General features: G+C 36.4%; 1 protein-coding gene across 1 annotated transcript in view; it reads right to left on the reverse strand.

The window, feature by feature from the left end:
* The window catches only part of NDUFS4 (NADH:ubiquinone oxidoreductase subunit S4), a 47,741-nt gene that overhangs the window by 7,497 nt on the left and 15,384 nt on the right, over positions 1 to 24,860 (reverse strand). The window contains exons 2-3 of the mRNA XM_062604327.1: positions 19,326 to 19,404; positions 1,052 to 1,224 (exon numbers count right to left, since the gene is read on the reverse strand). Of these exons, the coding sequence (XP_062460311.1) occupies positions 1,052 to 1,224; positions 19,326 to 19,404 (252 nt within the window). The remainder of the gene's footprint in view (positions 1 to 1,051; positions 1,225 to 19,325; positions 19,405 to 24,860) is intronic.

The following is a 24,860-nucleotide window of genomic DNA, read 5'->3' on the forward strand; positions in this document are numbered from 1 at the left end:
AAAGTAATTTGTCTGGGGAGGTTAAAGTCAGTTAAGCAAAGCAGGATTAGAAGAAATGTTAATTTCAACCTGGGCTAAAGCAGGTGTTACTGGCACCTGCTTCACTGATAATTTGTGCATATGTCAGTGACTAGACACTTGGGGGGCACACAAGACAGGAGGCAAAGGTGTATTGCTGGTCAACAGTCTATCACTTAATTAATCTAGGCCCTGTGAAACAACCTGGTCATAATTTGCTAAATAGAATAGCTGCTTACAGTAGTTGAGTCATCCAAGGCATACAGCTATTAAGTCATTGACATCCTCAAAAGAAGAATTTAAATATACTTAAGATAAAATGGTGAAAAACTGCAGGATGCGCTTAAGATAAGGTCATTGCTATACACAGGCTTAAGATTTTAAAAGAGCCATTTTAACAGATTATTTTAGTAAAATTAGTATTTTAATTTATATTCAGTACTTTTTCTCATCTAATGATAGTTGAGCTTGGCTTCCCTAGTGCTTTGCAATACCAATACAATCGAGATGTTACAGGTGATGAGCCTCCTCAACTTTTATGGGAAACCAAGATAACAGGAAGACATGATTACATGATTTAAGAGTTATTCTGAATTAGTATTTCTGGATACATTTATTTTATAAATAGATATTTAAAAAGAAAAAAGGTCTAGAAGCTAAGTATTGTTATATTATGCTTAACCAAATTTAGAAGATGTCAACTTTAAGTTCAGTAGCATTTACTGCCTATGGTAACTAATAACCTCCTTTCCCTGATGCTGCCATACAGTAGCATCACCACAAATGTAATCCTTGAAATCTGTGGTTATTAACGTTTTTTTTCAAACTCTTCCAGATGATGTTGTGAGCTAAAATCTACTTTCAAATGAAACAGATCATTAATCATATGACTAAAATCCCCAATGACTTACTGTAAGTACTGTTAAAACACAGTAGGTTTATGGTAGAAATGATATTTCAAACTTAAAATTTGCATGACTAGTTAAGAGCCAAATGCAGAAGAAAAGTATTTCCAAATTCAGTAACTACTCACGTAGATGCCCAGCCCATTAAAGGGTTCTCCCAGCGCTCCCTGTTATCAAATTCCATCTTCCATTTCTTTGTATTGTTAACACCTGACTGCATTGCATTACGTGCCGGAACAAAAATGTGAACTTTCCTGGTTTTGATGTGCTCATCTGGAACACCAGTTAAAGCAGTGATATCCTGTGAAAAACACAGTGGAACTTGTTAGAAAAGGGTTCACATAAAAGGTTTGTAAAATAATATTGCTTATGTATTTTTACATAATTCCTTGCTTTATTAAGCTACAAAAAAAAAAAAGAAAAAAAAAAGAAAAAAAAAGGCTGAAAAATATGTTACGAGTTCAGTTACATAAAAGCAAAGCTAATACACACTGGGGCTTCTGTCATCCTGCTTCCCCTGGCTGAAGCAGGTTTTGCTTAGATTATTTACCTGAACCTGCTCATCTCCAGGCTACACAACTTCCTAGTGCCTGAGGACAGACAGGACATTCCCTCCCACCCTCTGACTCCAGCTGCAAAGTCAAGACTGCTCCAACCTGCACCAGCTAAAGAAAATGTGGCAATATATAAACTCTTCTTTCTCCCTTAAAGAAAATATTACGAGCATGAAATATCAACAAATCCCCAATTTTTTACTTTACCATTAGCAATCTAAACTTCATATAAACAGGTCTATTCACCAAACTCTTAGCCAGCCAACTATGTGCTGCAGTGTAAGGGCTTTCACTTGGCCTTAAGTCCGTAGATAATGAAGAGGCTCCAACATCCACACTGACATAAATAACTATGCTTAGCACGAAGAAGAGTCAACAGGTTATCTTTCACACAATATCCCAATAAGAGTGCAGAGCAGGTGCTAGAAATTAGTTTATTTCTCTGTTAGTTATTACATAAAATTAACCCCCTCATTGTGTTTCAAGCTATGCATATCAGCTTTTGAGAGTCAATTCTTCTGATGTTCAAGAGAGGAACATCTGGTACCGGTAACATTCTTCAGTATTTCTGTGAAGGACAAAAGGATTCAGGAGATCTGAAACTTCAAAGAAAAGAAAAAACAAACCCAAACCAAACCAAAAACCACAGGCATTGTAACATTGTATATAGTCAGTAGTAGGATGCTCTACCAAGGTTTGGCTTGTGAGTCCTCAACAAATAAACCTAACAAAGATAAAAACTGAAGGATCACAAAACCAGACAAAAAATATTAACTCACTTTAACAAAGAATAAGATAGGAAAAAACCTCACAAGAATTACTGTGAAAAATTACCCTGAGCAGCATCTGATATAATCAAAGTGAACTTTCTCGCTAAAAACTAAACAGTAATTACATAAAATTAACCTGTCAGTTCACCCTAGGAAAGAGTGAAATCAAACATCAAATCCATCTCTAAGGATGCTAAACTACTCCTGTTCCTTTCACACTTAAAAGGCCAGTGGGAGCTCCTTGGTCTCCCTCCTTGCCTCCCCTCCCCTTCACTCCCCTCTCCAGGAAGAGGATAGTAAACTGGTAAAAGTCCAAAAAAAACGCAGCAAAACTCTGGGCATATTGAACTCATCTCACCAGTACTGCCATGGCTTGAATTAGAAGGCAAACAAGTTTAAATAAAACACTGTGGCTTTACATGTCTGTAGCTACTAACTTTATGGGATTTTGTTTTGTGGCAAACTTAAAAGCTCTTGGTGCTGTCACCAGATCATTTTTCGAAATGAGGCAAGTCTCATTTTTTATTTTACTTCAAAAAATAAGTTTTAGGAGGTCAGTTCCTCAAAACTACACAAGGGAGAAAGTTTAAGGCGTATGACTTGTATTTGCAATTAGAACAGCAGGGGAAACAAACAAGCATGCAAGCTAATTTTCCAACTTCTGACACTTGTACCCAGACTACCAAAAGAAACTGTCAAAATATCTCAACAGTTCCATTATAAATGCTTTCATCAGGACCAAGTAATGTTTATTTTTAATATGAGTCTAGCAGTGATATGAAAAAGAACCACTACCAGTCACTGGAATGTTGCAACATGTATGTAAAACACCACCTGCCAGACTGGCATTTCTGAACTGAAGCTCAAATCACAGTGTTAGAAAGCAATAGCTTTAAGTTTTCTTACTTGAATTATCAAAGTGCTTTGTTTAATGAAAAGATTTTTACCTGCAGTAGTTTGGTGGGGCTTCAATGTTTCAGCTTGCCTGTTAACAGGAATAGGCTACTATATTACCCTTTATTTCTGTATTTAACAAACATGCTTGTTTAGAAAATGCAAGCACATTCACAAAAGATTATTTTTCCCCTCTGAAATAATCTGCTACATGCAAAAATTCTAGGCTTTTTATCATCCAATACCTCCAAATATGCAAGCTTCAAAATAGCTCAGAACGATTATTTTTTTTAGTATTATTATTCTCAGTAACTCGCATGTCCATTACGAATTTTATGCCCCAGATTTAGAGGGGTTTTAATTGCTCCAGAATTACCCGGAATTATTAAAAAAGTATTATGTTAAATATCATTATAGACATACAGAGTTTCCTCTTTTGAAGTCTCCGAGTCAGAGAATCACACCAGTACATACAGAACACAATCTAAAACCCAGCAAATACTGTACTTGTGAAGTAACTGTAGTAAAGAGAATGCTTAGACTTGTTCATCTGGATGAAAATAAAAACAAAACCGCAGACAAACTGAAAGTCCCTTCAATTCATGTTTTTTTTCAGGCACGCAGTTGGCTCCAAATCAAAGTTATTTCACTAATAATATAGGATTCATCCCATAAAAATCTTTTCAATGTGAAAATTAAAACCTGCCTGCTTTGAAAACTAAAGTATCTACATGGTATTGCTAGCCCTTCATACTTTGATTCATTATAGCTGAAGTTTCCGTGCCTTCTGGGAATCCAGCAATCATTTATTGATATCTTCCCCATTTTGAGGCTGGCAATTGAACAGACAGTTTTTAGGACAATGAGTTTCTGGTTTCTGAAGCCCAAGCTGTCCTGACAAAATCACTGGTTTTGCCTGCTGTAGACATGTAAGATACTGTAGCATAGCTGAGCTGTTGCCAAAGATATGGAATAAAAAGGCTTGGCATCTATCACATACTTGACACCTAAAGAGCACAGAAGCTCTAAAATTCCTATTCCCTGTAGGCGCACTCTTAGTCTAGACAAACTGATTTCTCACACTTTTAAAACGCATTACAACACTCTATTGTGATCATTTCATCCACACAGCTCCAGCTAGTGACAGAAGAACCTGTCCTTTAAGCGACATTTCAATGGGCTAAAGCTCCCGCTCTAAGATGCCATTAAAACAACATAATACTTGAAAAGAACTATGCTGCACTGGGTTGAACTCTTTACTGGGTCTTCAGTTCTTTGTTCTGAGTTCAAGTTCTCATTGAAACTACCTGTGAACCAACTTTCCAAAACAAAGATGTTTTTGACAGCTAGTTTCACATTACTATCTCTTTTAAGTGTTCCATACTGAATTTTGCAATATTAGCATATTAAAGTATTAGTGAGGTGTTCAGCATTCACAAGTCTAAATAATAAGGTGACATTATAAAAGGCTTGAGATTTGAACTGTATAGGTTTGCTTTACTAAAAATTAACAACCTGCTTCACATTTTTAACACAGCCTATCATCTAAAAGGTGCATTTTAACATTCCATTTTTCTTAATATACAGAGGGGAAGATTCAATAGCAGCCTATTGTTCTTATTTTTATTTTTAATTAAAATACCCATTTTGAGGCACTTTGGCTCTTCTTAGAATAAGCTAAGAGGGTCAAACCACTTTTTTTTTTTTTTAAATAGCAGAAATTGCATTAAATTGCTTACAAAAGAAGAGGAGGTTTTGTCTTTATTATAACTTACACTATTTAAGAACACTTGTCATACTGGAAAGCCTTGTAAAACTGTTCTGGAAAGAGTAATATGATGTATGTGCTATTCAGCAGGGAAAAATCTGGTTCACAGAGGCCGTGTCAATGAAAGCATGACTTTTAAAGGAACCAAGAATTTCCTTCTTTTAAGTACTCCACTAACAGCCCAAATTCCGAATGGGACAAGAAATGGAACTCTGCAATTCAGGGGAAAGGACAAAGTAATGAAAGCATCTCTGAAAACTAGTGTTTTTGAATAGACTGGTCAGGTGTGCATAAAGGAGTCATGTTTCTCCTATGACACTTCTTTCCATGCATAGACTAAAACTTCATATAACCACTATCAACTATCTACTGTTAAGCACCCCCCCCCCCCTTTTTTTTTTTAATAAAGGAAACAGGGAACAAGCAATGGGAAGTTGATGTCAAAACACAGAAAAACCTCCCAGCAAGCTTCCAGCAACCACCCAGGATTTAGAGTCTTGCTAGCCGCTCTCTTTTCAATACCAGAATTTCACACATTTCAATGACCATTATGACTTCAAAGAATCAAATTTTCATCATTGTCCGTCATCTGCCGGTTGATTTGTATAAAGGAGTTCTTCTGCATGCACTCCAGACAAAGGACTCCTTACTTTCGTGGCTATATATCAAGTTTAAAAGTTCTGTTTGTGACAGTTGTGTCTGTGGTAAATTAGGGTAACACTGAAGGAGTGCAGCTGCTCTGCAGGAACCTCCTTTTTGGCATCATTTCACTTAAATAAAAACTGAATAATTAGCCTCTGCCTTTATTAAACCGCAAAAATGCCACTGGCCTTAGTAATTACTTCCGGTTGCCCCACCTACTTAACCTCAATAGTTTACACTTGTTAGAAAGGAGGGAAAGCAGACGTTTTCTGTACTTTATAGGAGTTTACAACAGCTTGCTCTCTTCCCCACCCCCAGCATGTTTTACCAGACTAAGTGCATAAAGTTTTGGTATAAATTCATGTTGCAATACACTTTCTTTAGGAGCTGTTATATCAAAGCACAGAACATCTTGCATAATACCCACAAAATAGCTGCTGTGAAAGTTGTTTTTTTACTTAATGTGCTCAGCTGCTTAAGCCGTAACTCAGGATGAGAATATTTACATTTCTACACTTCAATACAGTATTTCTGAAACAAATGTAAGGGAACAGAACCTACGATGCAAATTGTGAGTGGAAAAATGGAGCAGAATGAACTAAACGTGGTCAGGCAACATTTATCTACCGGCTACAGACATAACAAGGGGAAAAAAAGCATATTTGCCCTTAGGAAACTCTGTATCACACAGAATACCGTTTTCGTTTAGGCTTATAATAACTCTGCATTATCACAGTAATCTGTGAACAACATGGTATTACCCATAATATGCTCCTCCTATCTAACCATCCTGCAGAACAATTAATGAAGTTGAGAAAAGGAGTGAAAGAACCATACTTTAAAGAGGAAGCAAACACTGTAAACAGGAAACAGGTTTCAGTAATAATAATGGTTGCATGAATGCATCTATTAAGAAAAAAATAAATCTTCCTTTATAGGCAATTTTGTGGAAAACACTGGTCATGAGTAAAAATATATAAAGTGGGTCTAACTAAAGCAGAAATGGAATCAACACAAGTGCATCATAATACTTTTTATACTGACTGGCATTATGCAAAGGAAGACTCACAGCATCCAAAACAGCCCAACATTTGCAAATGTTGCTAGCTTCAGCAAACTTTATTTACCAGTTTGTATTTCACTGCTGAGGAGATATTACTTGTAACAGCCATGATGGCTAAGTATTCACTGCTCTCACAAAACCTTAAGAACTTCCATGTCGTCATGTCTTTTGCTTACACACACACAAGTGGCTGGGTTTTTTTAATTACCTGTGAGGCACTTAAAAATACCATTTCCTACAGCATACAACTTTCAAGCCTTCTGCAAGAACTTCACAATCCTCAGGTAAAAAACAGTGCAAAAAAAAACAATTAGCTAAGACTACAGTAAAGTTTTTAAACCATATACTTTTAAATAAAATGGAAGACAGCCTTAGTTTGCCTGTGTTTAGAAAAAGAATGATAACAGAACAATTGAAATAACCTGATTCCTCTCAGAATAGTTTACAGTTATGGCAATACTCTACTACTTCACTGCCATAAGGAACCATTTCTTAATTGAAAAAAAAAACAAAAAACAAAAACAAACAAACCAACCAACCAACCAAAAACAAAACAGGCAGAAAGTTTTAAAGATGAAAGTAATAGCAGATAGGGCTCACCTAGAATAGAAAGTTTTGTACTGAATCCCCTGATTAGTTCAATTTTGTATATACTGTTAAATAAATAGCATACTGTAGTCCACTTGTAGTTCAGTGATTGTATATTCTTTTAAACAAAATGGATTCAGTTTACAGTTCTATTTATGCTAAAATTCCTAGCATAAGTCACAATAAGCAGATTGACTTGTAAAGCTAAACATAATACTTCAAAAATATCTTGGTGATTTATTCACTAAAGATAACTCTTGAACTTGCAGTCTATAAAATGTAGCTTTGATCATGGACATGCAACCAGTAGCTCAGGATGGTGTCTTCCGTATCTTGAGAGCCAAAATCAAGGCTACTCTTTCACATTGGAAATAATTTCTGTATTTTTTGTGTGTTTCTGATGCCATTTTAAGTCCTTACTTTTAACATTCATTAAACGTACCTGTATTTACAAAAAAATAATAAGCATATGAGTTAAATGAATTTTGTGAAGTTACTGTTTTTTTCAGGAATTCTGCCAGGAATAAGAAAATTAACAATTCTGACCATCCTTATGCTCATTTGCAAAGCTTACAAAGCTTCATTTAAATTAACCATTAGGAAATTTTCCAAATGAGGGCCACACAGACTCCCCAAATACAAGCACCACTTACTCATCATTTTCAGCCTTTGGAGGAGAAGGAGTCCAACCTGGGTAAAATGAGTGGCTGGGCTAAGTTTTGTAGAAAGGTCTCTTACCAGCTCAGGCTGCAAAAGACCCAACAGAAGCAGGATGTTCAGAGCCTAGCAGTGAACTGTGTACAATTGCTGCTGTGAAGCAGAACACCCTGGCCAATTCACACTTTAATCGGTGGACAGCCAGGTCTGAGTTGTTGAGTTCAAATTTGGATGTTAGCAAAGTCTAAAGACTAGATAACTCTAGTGAGATTTCCTAGGATTAATTCATAAGACAGATTATCACTCGGGTATTGTCTTCCTTTCACCTCCCAACTACCTATTAACTCCCTATTTCATAGTAGCTGTGGAACACCATTTAAGGGTTAAAATTTAACAAATTATTTAGTCTTTATTAAAAAAAAAAAAAAGACAATCATCAAAGGTGGGGTCAAAAAAAGGCAAAAGTAGTGCTTTAAATACTAATTTCACAATACTGACACACTAGCGTATGGTCTACTACTAAGAACAATACTGAGAAATCCTGAGTTCATGTAAATCAATGCCTGCCTTCACTGTGATGCATGTATCTATTCTTTACTTGTCTTTTGTAAAGAAAGTGATTTCTTATAAAGAAAGATCTTTGCCACATAGTAACATGTGGTGTGAGACATAGAGGAGAAAACTAGAAGTAAATCCCCAATCAAGAAATGCAAATTTAGAGCGAAATCCCTGTTGGTACATGCTTTTTAGAAGAAAAGTTGCATTTAAGAAATTACAAAGAAGCCAGACCTGTTAAAAGCTGTTCCTTACTCTAATGCAAGATGTAATGCTTCTATGTAATATGCATGGACTTTAAAAGTGGAAAGCAAGTGCTAAATAGTGTACATAATTTCCATACACAGCAGGTAGTGATGCAAGAAAAGAACTGACACAGTTACCCTTGCTAAAGAGATGAACAATAGAGAACTGTTATGCAGTGTTAGCATACTGAAGGTCTAGGCATCAGGGATGTTGCGGCTATTAACAGCTTAAATGTTAACTGTATTTTCTTAATTAGTGCATACAACTTTTAAGCCTTAAAAGTGTTTTAGAAGGTTCTTTTCTGAAAGTAAGAGAGTCATTATTCCCTGGTGGGGATGCAAAGAGTTGATGAGGCTTCAACTGTTTCAACATCATCAATAAAATACACAGCTTAATACTGAACAAAACCAATTTCTTTTACTTTTTTTTTCACTGTTAAAATGAAGCTTTCTACAATCTCTCTCCAAAAACCTGGATCATAACTAGAATGTATTAATGTTACTTCACAAACTGTTTTTAGCTTGTTCTATCTAGAAGTCTGTCCCTGTAATAAGTGCTTTGGCCTTTATATGCTTGGTCTTTAAGGTCACTTATAGGACAGAAATCATGGTCTTACACTAATGCAACAGAACCCATCACCAAAAAATACAAACCTGAAGAGCAATAATAAATCACTAGTGCAAACTATAATTTTAATTTAAAAAAAAAGCTTCTGCCTGGTTAAGATGCTACTCAGTAAAAACCTTAAAAGACATGATCCATGATGATAATGCTGGCCTATACAGAAAAATACTGTTATTTATGTTAAGGAATATATGTGCACACCTACAAAATGAATCTGTAAGAGAAAACTATCCAATTATTCAGATGTTTGTAATCAGAAATACACACCATAGTCTCAATTTTTTAAAACATTTGCCACAGAATTATAACATCCTTAAAAAAAATACTGTATTTGGTATGTCTTAACCCCCATTTTGTAGAAATTCCTTGTAGCTTATAGCTCAGCTTCCTCTCATTTGTTAACTCAGTTTTCACACTAACAGGCAATAGGATAAAATTTATTTTCCCATCAAATAAAGATTTTCTTCTGCACTAAACATAAGCCAATGGGCTTAATGGAATGAATAGAACAGAATACATCAAAAAGATACATAAGAGTTTGAGCAATTTTCCTAGAGTGGATGCTTCACAACCCAAGAACTAAACTGTGTATTAGAACTCTGGATCTGCATATCAGATGCTCTCTCCATGGTTCATGTCCCAGATTAACATAGGTTGATGTTTGCAATTTGAGAAAGCAGCCATGAAAGTAGTTCAAAGATGCCTCATAAACAAGACACCAAGGACTAGAAAAGCATCTGGTTTCATTTCATCATCGATCTTCTAAGTGGAAAGACACAGAACTGAAGAAGCACCAAGCTCTCTTGCAGCATGACCAAGATGTCCAAGTAATTCCACAGCATTACTGGGCTTTCCAGACAAGGAAAACTTTTCTTTTCTGACTTGATAAAATGATTCAGCTAGAACTTCTTGACTAGACACAGCTTTCCAGTCTGGATGTAGAACTTGGTTAGTTATGCTAGGATTTGTGTCTTAAATCTGAAACTTAGATATACTACAAAAATGCAGAAAGACACATTTGGCTGAAAAAAACAAGCAAGCACTCTACAACAATTTTTTTATTCACTATTCCAGACAGGACACGAAGAATTCATATCATCTATAAATATATTTCATAACAGGATACTAACTTAGGTGTCCCAGGAAAGGTTCAGATAATGTATTGTTTTATGAGAACATGAGAATACTTACTTTCCAGTCTTTAAAAAGCACAACTACTGAATAAACAGCTCCAAAAATAAAGTTACCTCTTACTTCCGTTTATTGCTACACTGTATTTTTTTACTCTTTCTAGCTGATTAGAAACATTGCTTGCATATTTAGACTTACAAAACCAAACAAGTATTTGCATGTTGAATAACCCTTTGGAAGCCAGACAAACTAAACATGGCACAATGATACTGCTTTAACTCGTTCTGAGCAGCCATGGTAGCAAGCTCTTCGAAACAGTATTCTCTGATAGAAAATTAAATACTATGTGATGGGGGGGGAGGGGGGGGGGAAATTGCCTGCATACGCTTCAAAGAAACATATTCTTTGACCCAGTGCTCCAGACTAAAGCCTTGAAATTTTTGCACAAGAATGCTGCATGAAGGAAGCCCAGACAAAAGAGACACTCGAGATGTTAGAAGGTTGTGTAACCCCAATCTCAGACACTCATTCCAATACCCAGGAAGACAGAACTACCACGCACCAAAAGAAAAGGCTCTCAGACAAAGAAATTCAAATCTTTCACCCATTCCTAAAACCAAAATAAACCTACATGGGGATGAGACCACAATTACTCTCATTGATAAAACTGTGTATCATCAGGTTCTGAGCTATTTGTAAAATGTGTAGTTTTCTAAACAAAACCAAAATTAACTCAAGCCGAAGTTTAGTAATAAAGCAATATTTATTGCTCTTAAAAGACAGCTAACGGTGATGGCAACATCTTTTACTTGCACCATGGGAGCTGTAGAAAACTTCTTTATCATGAGAAGAAACTTGTTGCCTGCAGACACTCTTAAAGAAAGCTCTTTAGCAGTATCCAGCCTACCAGGTTTTCTGAACTGCAAGCTTCATCAAACTACAACTGCTCACAAAAACAAGTCGTAGCAAGCAGCATAGGCTAAACTGAGGTAGAATATTCCAATTGAAGAGGGATTTAATTGCTGAACAGTGGAATATAGTGAATTTGCAGTACTGAAAATATGTACACAGCTAGATAATCTGGAAAATAAACACACCTTCACCTGAGCTTGTACTGTATTGAAGACAATACGCAACTACCAGAAGAAACTATAAAGAAGAAACTGCCAAATTATTTAAATAAAAACAAATTAGAAATTGATACATAAATTGATAGAAATTGATACATGCTTTAGCAGACCACTGCTGTACATAAAATGAAACGGATTATCATCATCCCCAAAATCATTAAAATCTTTCAATATTGAATTTCACATCAGCTGCCCGACAAAATTATCGAAGACAGCTTTTCCATCCCCAGAGGAGTATTTCTTAGTCTTCACTGGGGAGTGCGGGGGGAAACCAAACCAAAAATCCCCCCAAAATTCCCAACCTTTTAAACAGATTGTTTAGCGGCAAAAATGCGTATTCACAAATCAAGTATCAGTGACCACAAAAAGTAAAGGCCTTTTTATGCAACTGTACTCCTAGACATTTTTAATGAAGTAGATATTCATGTATTGTTACTTGTGAACAGACTTCTCTTTTGAATATTTCTCCTTGATTGACAGAATGCCTTTAATTTTGAAACAATTCGAGAATGTCGTTTTAAACTTTAAACACCCTCTACATGCAACTGTCAAACATCACAAATGAAAATGCCCAAATGCAAACCAAATAAGAAGTACTGCATATCAGGTTAAATGAGAGGATAAGACACACAGTATTAAGTAGTTTATAAACCACCAACAAACAACTTTTATTTCAGCTTGAACTCCACATACAACATAGCTCAAACAAGCTGGTCATCTGCTTACTTGACTGACACAACTGTGATGGAGGAAAGCACCTCTCTAAGACACAGACTTCATATACAAGGCCATTTTGGCCAAAGCTGAAAACTGTTTCTTAAAACATATCTGCAAACTAAAGGGTTGAAAAAACACTTAACCTTATTTTACATTAATATGTTTTTTAATTGTTACTTAGTTTTCCTTACTCTGAAGGAAAATACAAACTGCTGATCTAAGGGGGGGGGGGAAGGAAGAAGAAATACAACCTTATATGTATGCCCCCTGTATTTGAGGCTGTAGGGCAGAATGGGTACAACGGTCTGAAGTCCCACACAGATTTCCATTCTGGCACGTTGTACTCTTCGAATATGACGACTCCCTGTCACAGAGCCATACACATAAAGCACACAAAGATTTGCAAGTTACATTCCTCATCTGAAGAAGAATGCTGTCCTGAACTGAATTCTTTATCATAACCACTTGAATAAATACTGCAGCTAGAGTGGCTTAAACGAAGAAAAGATCATTCTAAATTCTTTCATTCCATTTAGTTACTTAAGGAACAGCTGGAACTCACCCTCAAGGAATAACCCACAACGGGTTAACAACATTTTGACAAACCAAAACACAGAACATCCACTATATCCTTATTATCTAACACAGTGGTAATGCTTGGAGAATTCTTGGCTGTATAGTAGTTTCAAGAAAAGGAAATCTAGTAAGCCTGCCTTTAATAAATGCATACTTTGCCAAGTGTTTCTCTTCACCAAGCTACAAAAACAGCTCCTATACAGTGTCTTCAAATGCAATGTCACACAGTCTCACACATTATTTTGTGTTTTGGTTTTTGGGGTAAAAGCGTATTATATACTCTGAGTTTTTGGGAAAGGCTGCTAGCAATGATGACACTTTAAAAACCATGTTAAAACTTTATTTGTGATGTCCTTTGTTTCAGAGCACTGTAGACTATCAGACAGAGATCTGAGGAAGTTTCATCATTCCAGGCTATTTTTCACTTGTTTGTGTATTTTATTTTGAGCTGCAGTATTATCACTGTTTATTATAGTAAAGTCTATGCTTCTCTAATCAAACAAAAATTATACAATTTCACTAATTTCTAAGCCTAGCCAAAGTTGGGATTTGGATAGTGAACAAATTATGACTCAATCCTGAAAACACCGTGTGATGTTTGCTAATAATGCAGTCTTCTAGAAAAAATGGACTGGAATATTTCTGCAACCTTTTTGCTGGAGGTTCACATTCTGAAAATCCTAATACACACTGATACTCCTAAATTATCTGGTAGTAAACACAACAGACATTAACTGCTACTTCTGGACAACCAAGAGGAAGCTGCTCAGATTCCAATCCCAATTTCACAATAGTTATAAGAATCACAGAATCACTCAGATTGGAAAAGACCTTTAAGATCATTGAGTCTAACCATTAACCTAGCACTTCCAAGTCCACCACTAAATCATATTCCTAAGCATTATGTCTACACATCTTTCAAATACCTCCAGAGATGGTGACTTCCCTGGGCAGCCTGACAACCTTTCCTATGAAAAACTTCTTCCTACTATCCAGCCCATTTGCTCTTGTCCTACCACTTGTCACTTGGGTGAAGAGACGAACACCCACCTTGCTACAAACTCCTTACAGGTAGAGAGCAGAGGTCCCCCCTCAGCCTCCTTTTCGCCAGACTGAACACTCCCAGGTCCCTCAGCTGTTCCCCATCACACTTGTGCTCCAGACCCTTCACCAGCTCCATTCACCTTCTCTGGACCCGCTCCAGCACCTCAATGTCTCTCTTGCAGTGAGGGGCCCAGAACTGAACACAGGATTCGAGATGCAGCCTCACCAGTGCCCAGTACAGGGGGATGATCACTGCCTTGGCCCTGCTGGCCACACTATTGCTGATACAGGCCAGGAAGCTGTTGGCCTCTTGGTTGCTTGGGCACAAGCTGGATCACGCCCAGCTCCATCAATCAGCACCCTGAGGTCCTTTTCCATCCACTCTGCCCCAAGCCTGTAGCACTGCATGGGGTTGTGGCTCAAGTGCAGGACACAGCACTGAGCCTTGTTGAACCTCATGCAATTGACTTTGTGCCATCAATGCAGCGTGTCCAGATCCCTCTGCAGAAACTTCGTACCCTCCAGCAGATGAGTGCTACTACCCAGCTTTGTGTCACCTGCAAACTTACAGAGGGTTCACTATCTCCTCATCCAGGTCATTGATAAAGACACTAAATAGAACTGGACCAATACTGAGCCCTGGGGAAGACCACTTGTGACTGGCTGTCAACTGGATTTAATTCCATTCATAGAATCATAGAATATGTAGGTTTGGAAAGCACCAGAACTCTTTGGGCCTGGCCATCCAGCCACATTTTTACCCAGCAAACAGCGACACCCATGCAAGGCTATAGGCAATCAGTTTCTCCAGGAGAATGGAAATGGTAACAAAGGCTTTACTACACTTGAGATAAACAACATCCACAGCCCTTCTCACATCCACTCAGTTCACTTATTCTGCTTTGGCCTAGTCTGCTGCAGTATACAGTATTTATTCCTCCTCTTGAACATCATCTGAAAAGTATGAGCTGCTCATCCTCAAAAAGGGGTTCAGATCTCATGCACTCAGTTTGGTGTATGCAAGTTACCATTATTAAGTTATACAGAGCTTGTCTACAATCAGAAGGAAACTGGCCCTCTGCTGAGTTTCAGTATAGGGACTTCTGAACCATTACTGGGAAAAAAAAAGGGGATTAAATAACAGTAGAGACAAAACAGTTTCAGGACAGGCGCTGAAATGTCAATAGCATCTTTGTAGCTAGTCTGTCATGCCTGTAGTATGAGTCCATTAGGACATGTTCTCATAATGCTGCAAAAACTACCTTAGTGTTATTTCAATTGCACTTGATAGCACTGCTCTTAAATGCATTAATTCTGTGTAGCAACTTATTCTATTTTATCTTGGCCTGATACGGAATAAAAACATCTGTGAGATGGCTGCAACTAATAGCTGATCCTTAACCACAGTTCCACAATGTTTCTAGCAACTCCCCAGTGACCAAACCCTACAACTGCTCTTGCAATAATTTTTGCTTTGAGCTACAGCATATATATTATCAGGGGAATATTCTGCTTTAGAGAGGCTATTTTCTGGCAGTTATTTTAATTTTGAAATGTGCTACCATTTCACTACTACAAAAGCCCTTTTATTGGCAAATTCTTGGGGGTACCTTCCAACTGCAGACAGCAGCTTTCACAAAAGTGCCTAGCCTGTAGGAACTGCAGGCTAGACACCCACAATGTAGTTTCACCACCACTGACTGGGAAGCCTGCTTAAAGCAGACATGCTGAACCAGACAACTTTTAGCTACAACAAAAAGTACTGATGCAGCCTACTTAAAAAAAACTGAAACAATTTGCAGCCACTTAAAACAGTTCAAACCCCATTTTAGGCAAAACCACTAAAGCTTTATATAATAACGATGGAAGATACATTATTCAACACACACAAACAGTTAAATAATTTGGAACATTACCTGAGGGAGATTTGCTGCCGACAACCTTTGTCCTCTATAGCCCAAATTTCCTAATCCAAGCAGAGTCTTGAGAGACTACTTTTCACACAGCTATTTGTCCAGACTCTTGGAATATGACCTAATTGGTGGCCAGAGATTCAAAATGTGATGCAAGAACTACATTTCTGTTCAGCTTTGTTCATTTTGTATGTTATTTTCTTCTTAACTGTTTCTTAAAAGTTTTTCTATTCAATATTCACTGAAAGCAGCTAGTAACAATTTATTGAATGTGTTTTACAGAAGCTGAGCATTTAACTTCTTTTACACTTAAGACTCCCACTTTTTTCTAAAATGAAAAATGAATGTGGTCTAAACTACTGTATTTTTCTACTGCTTCATTAGAACTCATTTTTCTGCTGTATTTAACACATGCTGGCCTGCAGCAAGAAGGTGACCGACTACTGCTTAATAACTCATTGTCAGGATGCTCTTCCTTCTTCTATTTCATTTGTGTTTTCCAAGACAAGGAACAATTTAGTACTTACAGAACCAAACTAGGACTCCAGATAATTCAAAGGAATCCCTGTTGATCAAGTTCTAGCATATGCATGTACATATAGGACTATATGGTCAACAAAAGCACTGGAAATGGACAGATTAATCTGACTACAGTATACAGTTAAACGTTTTCAAGAACCACAGCGGTAATCTGCTAGCCTTGTAGAGTACATCAACTTACAGAAAAGTTCAAATTCAAAGTGAACTAAAAGGGTAACAAGACAAACAAAAATAACTATATCCCATTTTCTGCCTGTTCTTGCTTCTTTTTTCTAACAGGCACATAAAAATCATCAGGCTTTCCATTAAAAAAAGAAAATAACAAAACCAACAAATCCATCGAAATATGATTCAAAAATTTCTAACAATAACACACATACATCTGGCAGTAACATGAGAGGAGGGGTCTTTTTTAATTAAAAGCATCAACTTCTGGAATACAGTTTAATTAAAATTTGCATGGAAATAATAGTTTTATTACGCTTAGCAACATTATCTAAAACCCAGAAAATTCACGTAATGTGTTAAATTAGTTTTAATGGGTTGAAATTAATCCTACTTAAAATTAAGAAATACACTGCAATAATGTACAACAATTTAATACAGTACCCTACTTTTTCATGAAGTTTAACAGGTGTCTAGAGAACTTTTTCTGACCCTAAAAGATTTGACAGCCACACCAAATCATAGACTCATAGAATCATTAGGGTTGGAAAGGACCTTAACATCATCTAGTTCCAACCCCCCTGCCGTGGGCAGGGACACCTTACGCTAAATCATATCACCCAAGGCCTCATCCAACCTGGCCTTGAACACTGCCAGGGATGGAGCATTCACAACCTCCCTGGGCAAGCTATTCCAGTGTCTCACCACCCTAACAGGAAAGAATTTCCTCCTTATATCCAATCTAAACTTCCCCTGTTTAAGTTTTAACCCGTTACCCCTTGTCCTTGTCACTACAGTCTCTAATGAAGAGTCCCTCTCCATCCCTTTTTGAAGGTTTCCTGTTGCAATGCAATAGAAATCTTTGTCCATTAGAATGTTATGTCCAACAGAACATCAATTACTGGATATTTTATGGCATTATGAAAATTTCTCCTAAAACTTAATTAAATCTACAAATGAAAATTTTAAAATAATGTTCTAATTGTTCATGATTTTTTTTCAGGCTCTACAACAGTATTGAAAAAAAATTGTGCATCTAGAATGTGCACCTACAACACAATATTACAGGAAAATACTTTTCAGTCTGACATTTAACCTAATGCTTGAAAGCACTGAGGATAAAATAATCATTTAGATACATTATCTAATGTATCAAAATGAAACAAAATTATCCAGTTGCTGCTACTATGGGATGTCAAAAAAAAAAACAAAACCCCAACAACTATGACATGAGCATCTTCAATTTGATGAGAGCATATAATGACATTAGAAATAACCACTTCACTTACAATTACCTTACATTAACGTTAAGAGAATAAACAGATGTATTCCAAATTAGTATCACTTTCACTCAACTGGAAGTATAAACACTCGTAGCCACACAGGGTAATGAATAACCTTAACTTAGGATAATGCACATTTAAATACAAAATGGAAGATAGAAGAGTACTTATTCTGTAGTTATGTTTGCACTGTAGACTCTTTCAGAACTACATATCCATCACTTGACATCACAACTGGGAAATATGATACTGTAAATTCACGCATTACAAAACCTCTATTTAGATTTTTCTTTTTTTAATGTTAAAGAACAGCGCTACAATAATCAAATACAATTCATAATTATTTAGGAAAATGTAAATCTATTGACTTGGTGAATCTTACTCATAGTAAGATTCTTACTTACACATAGTGATTCATGAACACCAGTATATGAAGTAAAATTTCCTGAATCCCAAGTTACACAACTAGATTAGCAAGATGATCACGTTTGCCAGAACAGAGTATTAATTTTTTCCCTAATTTTTGAACTTAAAAGTATACTATTACTTTTTAAATTCAGAAAAAAAACTTTACAAAAGAACTGGTATTTTTTACCTATGAGTAGATTATTGCTACATTTATATTCCAAAGCATGAGAAAAAAAAATGCCTTAAAGAGTTGTTGAAGTAGGTGTGCATTTTACCAGTTAAATGAAAGCCGTCTCAACTTGTAATTATCATTACAAATGTCCAATCTATAAATAAAAATTCCAAGTATTTCTTAAGTAGTTACTATAGCTTCAGGGATACAAGAAAGTACACACAATATGAAGTGTTTGGAACATATGATGGGAATGTTTTTTCCTGAAGATTCAAAAGCGATATGAAAACCAATGAAAAGCATGCTTCTGCTGTGATGCACTCCCCCCAGAAGTCCTACAAAAATTATACTATTGAATAATGTAAACATAAGTGTCAGGTTGCATCTAGAGTAACAGACCACACATTATGGAAGAACTTACAAGAAAAGATTGCCAAATTTCTGATCTGCTACCGATTAGCAGAAGAATGTCATGCATTTGTTCCTAGCTGTAATCTAACCTTCATGCATATTCAAAAGCTAGAGTATATGTGCATAGTAACAGTAATCTTGCATGATGCTTCTTTACACAGTTTCTTTAGTAATATGAGTCCTAATGAAGATAATTTCAGGAAGTTGGCAAATTCTGTGATTTCACCACAACGAAAATATACCCAGATTTCAAAAAGAACAAGCCTGTTATAAAATACAGTTTATACTGGAGCTTGGCCATAATACAATAATAATAATAATAAACAAGGTACTCATCATTTTATACGGCTTTACACTCTGAATGCCACATTTTCTTCACATATTTATGCTTTACTAATTTTCCCCTTTCAAAAATGTATGAAAGATTGTTGCTTGGTAGTTCACATTTATACAGCTTTCCTAGAAGAACGCAGAGCACCATAGTTAATGCCTGTTGTGCAGAAATAACCCTGAAGGCTGTATCATAGCAATATGCAGTAGAAAACCCTTACCAATTTTTCATCAACTGTGATGAGTTGCGTGTCTCGAGTTTGGTCCTGTGCCAGCCGCCATGTGGAAGTGCTCAGTGACCTGCAGTGCGAGACTTGAAGTTAAAAAATGATTCATGCAATGAGAAAATAGAGGCAGACAAATCTTACATAAACAAGTTACTTTAACAATATCAGTCTTGTAAAAAAAATTGAAGAGGGAGAGATGAGGGCACAAAAATCCTTTTTCTCCCCAATTAGTTCTGTCTGCTGAGTTTTTGGCAGGCTCCCACTCAGCAGTTCACAACAGGCTGCACTTTATGTCAGCCTACAGGCTCTCTGTCAAGAGAGACTGCCAGTGGCAAGGACTGTACTGCTCTATATGAATGTACAGTAGCTGGTTTGTCACGAATAGACAGAAAAATACAAGGCTGCTGCAAGCATTCTGGAACTCTGATCCTTAAAATCATGGCATGAGAGGAAAAAAACCCTAAATCCGTTTGCAATGGTAAAGCACCAGCACTACGCTTAAACAATGGAATATTAACAAATTTAAAACAAACAAACCAACCCAACAAAAAACAACAAAACAAACCCTAAGCAGATAATTACAACAGAATTTTCTTATTTTGAGTGGGCAAAGCTCACAATTGTTTTGCTTCGTTTCTAAGTTGGTATGGATCAGCTTATTTACACTGAAGAAATATGATTAATCTTCTTGCATAAGTACAAAACCTGTAAGGTACAGATGGAAATACAGAACCCAATTCCACATCACTGAATTAAGAAGTAAAATTTGCATTATGTTACTGATGTCAGGACTGGGCCCTTTTAGTACAAATTATCCTTTGGCAAAATAATGGAAGAGCAGGTGAAACAAGCCAAAAAGCCCAATTCTCTGAGCTAATAATGTGCTTCACGTTTAATTAAGGTAATTTTAAATAAACAAGGCACAAAAGAGAATATAGGCAACTGAACAGTAAGAGGGACTAAGCCACTTTTGTTTCAACTGTTCTTCAGATGATTACCTAAGTTGGGAAGCCAGACATGCTTGCAAATACAAATGAATTTTAAGAATTTTGCCTATGGGATACTCAGAACCATATTTCTAGTAACTTAACACTACTGGTAATGATTACCTAAGTTTTGAGGAAAACATCAATAGGTGTCTCGAAAAACACCACATCTTTTAAAGCGAAATTCCAAGACTTTCAGAAAATCTGCAATACTATGCAAACTAACTTTTCCCCACTTAAACTATAACTGTTCAACAATCAAGAGCGTGAAAGGTGTTTCAGGACCAGATAACCTGCACACAGTCATTCAAAACCTGTAAATTATAACAGCATACTTTCTATTGCATTCTACAGCATGGAAACATGGAAGACCTGACTGGGGAAATGGTCTCCCCCACAAATGTATCTACTACGTCTTCTAATCTCCAATCCCTCCTTAATTTTTGACAGCTCTGGTGAAAATGCATTTCAAGATATGAACTTGACCATTTCATTAATCTAGCCACACTGGATTTAACATACTAACTAAACAAGCATTAAATTTTCAGACAATACTAGCATGGTAAAGTTTTTAAGAGGCAAAACCTACACTAGAAAGGAATTTGAATTTAGCCACAAGAATCTTATAAAACTACACAACTGGAACAAAGTTCAGTTCAGTGCTATTTCAAATGCAGATTCCCACAAATCTATACTTCTAACACAGATTACACTCTACTAAATTACTTTCCATCTGCCAGTAACAACTTCAAAAAATCTCCACTTCATGAAAAACAAACTCAAAGCACAACATTTATACCATCATCCAACTTTTTGACATGGACAGACACATCTACTCCTATTTAAAATGACAAAATCTGTCTGGAAGGCTACTCTGAAAAAGAAGATGAAGGTTTTAAGTTCAAGGGAGCACAAGAATTTTATAAACAGCCAAATGATAACTCCTCACTCAGCTCAAAATCTCTGTCCCAGACAGCTTCTGGCTCGACACTGTTGTTTGGCTTTTTTTTAATTTGTACATGTAAAACAATACATCAGAAAAACAGAATAGACACTTATTTCAGGATGCTACTAGAAATGGCTTCTAAATGGTCCTCATTCAAAAATGGACCAAGAGAGAACTATCCCAAAAGCCTTCAGAACAGAAGCATTACACTTGAGTTCCTGTGGTAAGTAGCTGAAGCTACAAAATTTCCAAACTTAAACAAGGCAAAAACATAGTGACAGGAAAATTAGTTCCCCCCCTCCTCCCCCCCCCGTAATTTTCATATCAAAAGTTGTATTCTGCAGGTGTTCTCAAACTTCATGTGATACAGCATTCACTACGCTACTTAATATATGGCCAAAGAAGGACACTGGATTATGCAATCAAACTGGTCCTTTCTGGGTAGAAAATAATTTAAACTATGAATTAAGAATTACTCTGAATCTTGTTCTGTCTGATGAATATGTAAAGATTTGAGTATGCCAGGATTTAAATAATAATGCTGATCAGAATCCTACTTTTTCTTGTAATATACATGCATCCTGGAACAAAATTTAGCATAATTCAGTTTTAATTTGGTTGTTTGGGTGGGGGGTTTTGCATTCATCAGCTTTGAAAAGTGTAAAAGCCATTCCCTTCCAAAATGATTTCTCTTCATAGGGTGACCTACATTTGCAGGGGAAAAAAAAAAAAGAAAAAGAAAAAGATTCTATACCATTATAGTTAATAGGCAAGAGCAGAGTAAAATTCTAGCAGATTAAGGGTGGGCAGAATCTCTCCCTGAGATGCCTCTATAATGCACACAAAGGGAGCGGATTTTTTTTTTCTTTTTTAACAAGATGCCTCTGTCAACTGGGATAAATTGCAAGGTATCACACCTCACAGTTTTCATGATGTTTTAGCTCTTCTACTACAAAAGCAGGCAGGTGGTTTAATAAACCCAACTTTTGCTCCTATTAATCATTTTTCAAAGCCATTTCTCTTGACTACATCATTTTGGAAAAAAAAAAAACAACTGTTACTGGAATTTGCAACATGTACATTTCTTAAATGTCCAGCCTTCTGTCCATCCCTGGTTGCAATGAATTGGCAAGAATATATTATCCTTAAGAATTTCCTATTTGAAAAGTGGCTGAAAACTGGACTAGACTACGAATGTGAACCTTAAGCCCATGGGGGCCTTTCTCTGTAAAAACACATAAACCACAAGTTTTGCTTTAGAGATGACAGGCTCTTGATATTTACATTTGTTCCATCTCCCACAGATGAGTAACCTGGAGCTTAGAAACACCAGCAACTCTGAAATACCATGTGATCTGAAATACTATTCAGAAATTAATAGAAAGTGTTACTTCATTCCCAGAGTGCTTGTTTAATTTTCAAAAGGTTTCATCACTGCAGGTTTGTCCCTAATGTCAGGCACTTAACTGAGGAGATAACCAGGAAACACACCTCTTACACCGCCCCACAATGACAGCTATCATTTCATTACCATTTCCCCTTAAAAACTGTATAAACTTTACAACATTCACTTTACCTTCAAAGTACATGAATATGTAATCTAAATCACTGAAGTGACCATTCAATTTAAACCTTTTACTCTGTCCCCAACAGTAATTCTCACAAAATTCCCAATACATAAATGCCTCTGCCCATATCCACCTTGACCTTTACATAGCTTTTGTGACAGAAAAACCTGCAGAAGTATAAAACATATATTCTCTGGTTCCATCTCAAAAGATTCTTTTCCTTTCTTCTACTACTGACTTCCAGAAAGGTAATCTGTTTTCTTGCTTACTCTTTGTAAGCAGCAGAATCCACATTATCCTGATTTGCCTCTTTTTGACTGCTTTTGTGTTTGTTTCTTCTTCCTGTCAATATATCTTGCGAGGAGGCCTTAAGAGCAGGAAATTCACCAATTTAAAATTACTGTACACAGACTACTTTAATAGTAACTAGACCAGCAATATAATTCTTAAGTTCAGAAACTATACAGAAATTTTTAAATGTAATAGCTAGCAACAATAAACATTACTAAGGTCATTACTGTTCCATTCAAAACACAGATCCAACAAACCTCCTTCACAGTTACTATCTAATAAACAAAGTGTGATGAGACTCCAAACTGGCCACAGCTCTTTAGTGGATCTGCCCATTTCTCTTACAATGAGCTCCCTCGTGATGAGCAAACATGCTTGTAAATGTAAAAGCCTTTTAAAACAAAAACCCTTCAAAATTATGTAGACAAAAGTAAAATTAAGGTTTAAAATTAAAAAGTCACCCTTTACGTCCTTTATGATCTTGTAGACACTTTTCCACATTAATGTAAGGGCTAATGCGATCTGCAGGTTCTCGGATTATAACCAACCCTTCACAAGGTCTTCTAGTCCGCCAGAAGTTTTTCTTTCACTGAGGCACAGCTATATGGCTGGTGAAGATGCCACACTACCCTACAGGGACTCAAACAGCAAAATCCTCCTCTTGCTGAAGTTTGGTTTTCTGGACCTCTTTCTTCGTATGTGTCTGGAATACACTCCTCCTCCCCACGCATACTCCCTTTCTCAAACCCCTTAGTCATTCTCTTAATGGAAGATTCCTTCTTTGTTCTCTACATGTTAGCCTGTCACACAAATACAGGGATGTCTCTGTGGTTCCACAAGTACGGATAACTTGCATGAATGTACAGAAGCTCCTCTGGCTACAAAGACCACCACTCAGACTATAATTTGGTTTACAATTACGGAAGTGGTATTTTGTCCACAGTTGGTACCACTGTGTTGGGCATTTAAATCCCTTAAACTTGATCTCTGTGATTCTGTATCATAATTTTCCTCTATTATCATTTAATAATTTCTATCATTTATTATGATTTCATTATACTAATTTCTGTGGTTCACTTAAAAGGTAACTTTGTATAATACAATTTTATCTCTGCTATAAATATGACTGATTATAGTCCATCTTCAGGATGAACTCTGCTTTAATATCTGCTTTATACCCTTTAATGATCTTCCTTGGTTTCAGTGTTAGGAATTTTAAAAAGGCGAAGGTTCCTTTTTCTGCCACAGCACAGAGTTGTTCAGAAAGGCATTATAGACCTGAACATAGCATCTACACTGGGTTCTGGCTACAATCTGTTATTTTAGAGTCTCACAGTAAGTTTAAATGTCTTTTATACTGTGTAGAGAGACAGAAGCAGAAATTTGGCAAAGACTACACTACATGGTCTTAAGGTCTTACTAAATACTTGTAAAAAACCTCTTACATTAGCTCAGTAATACAGAAGAAATTACTGATGACTACTAGTGAAAATGTGTATTTGTAGAGTTGAAAAATTTCTACAGGTATCACTTATCCCGGAAAAACAAATGCTGTGATCATCTAATCACATTTCTTCCAAGGGAAACGTGTACTCCCCTTCCAACATCATCTGCTATTCCAGGAAAGTTACAAAGGGGTTCCACATCTCTGCTACACAAATTAAGGGGTCCACTGAGAAGCCATTATCCAGTCTTCACTACAGTATTGACACTCTTGACCTTATCCCAGTGTAGGATA

The sequence above is a fragment of the Pezoporus occidentalis genome, unplaced genomic scaffold, assembly GCF_034315485.1.
Source record: "Pezoporus occidentalis ecotype Australia unplaced genomic scaffold, CSIRO_AGI_Poc_V1 ctg85, whole genome shotgun sequence".
NCBI classification, from domain to species: Eukaryota; Metazoa; Chordata; class Aves; order Psittaciformes; family Psittacidae; genus Pezoporus; species Pezoporus occidentalis.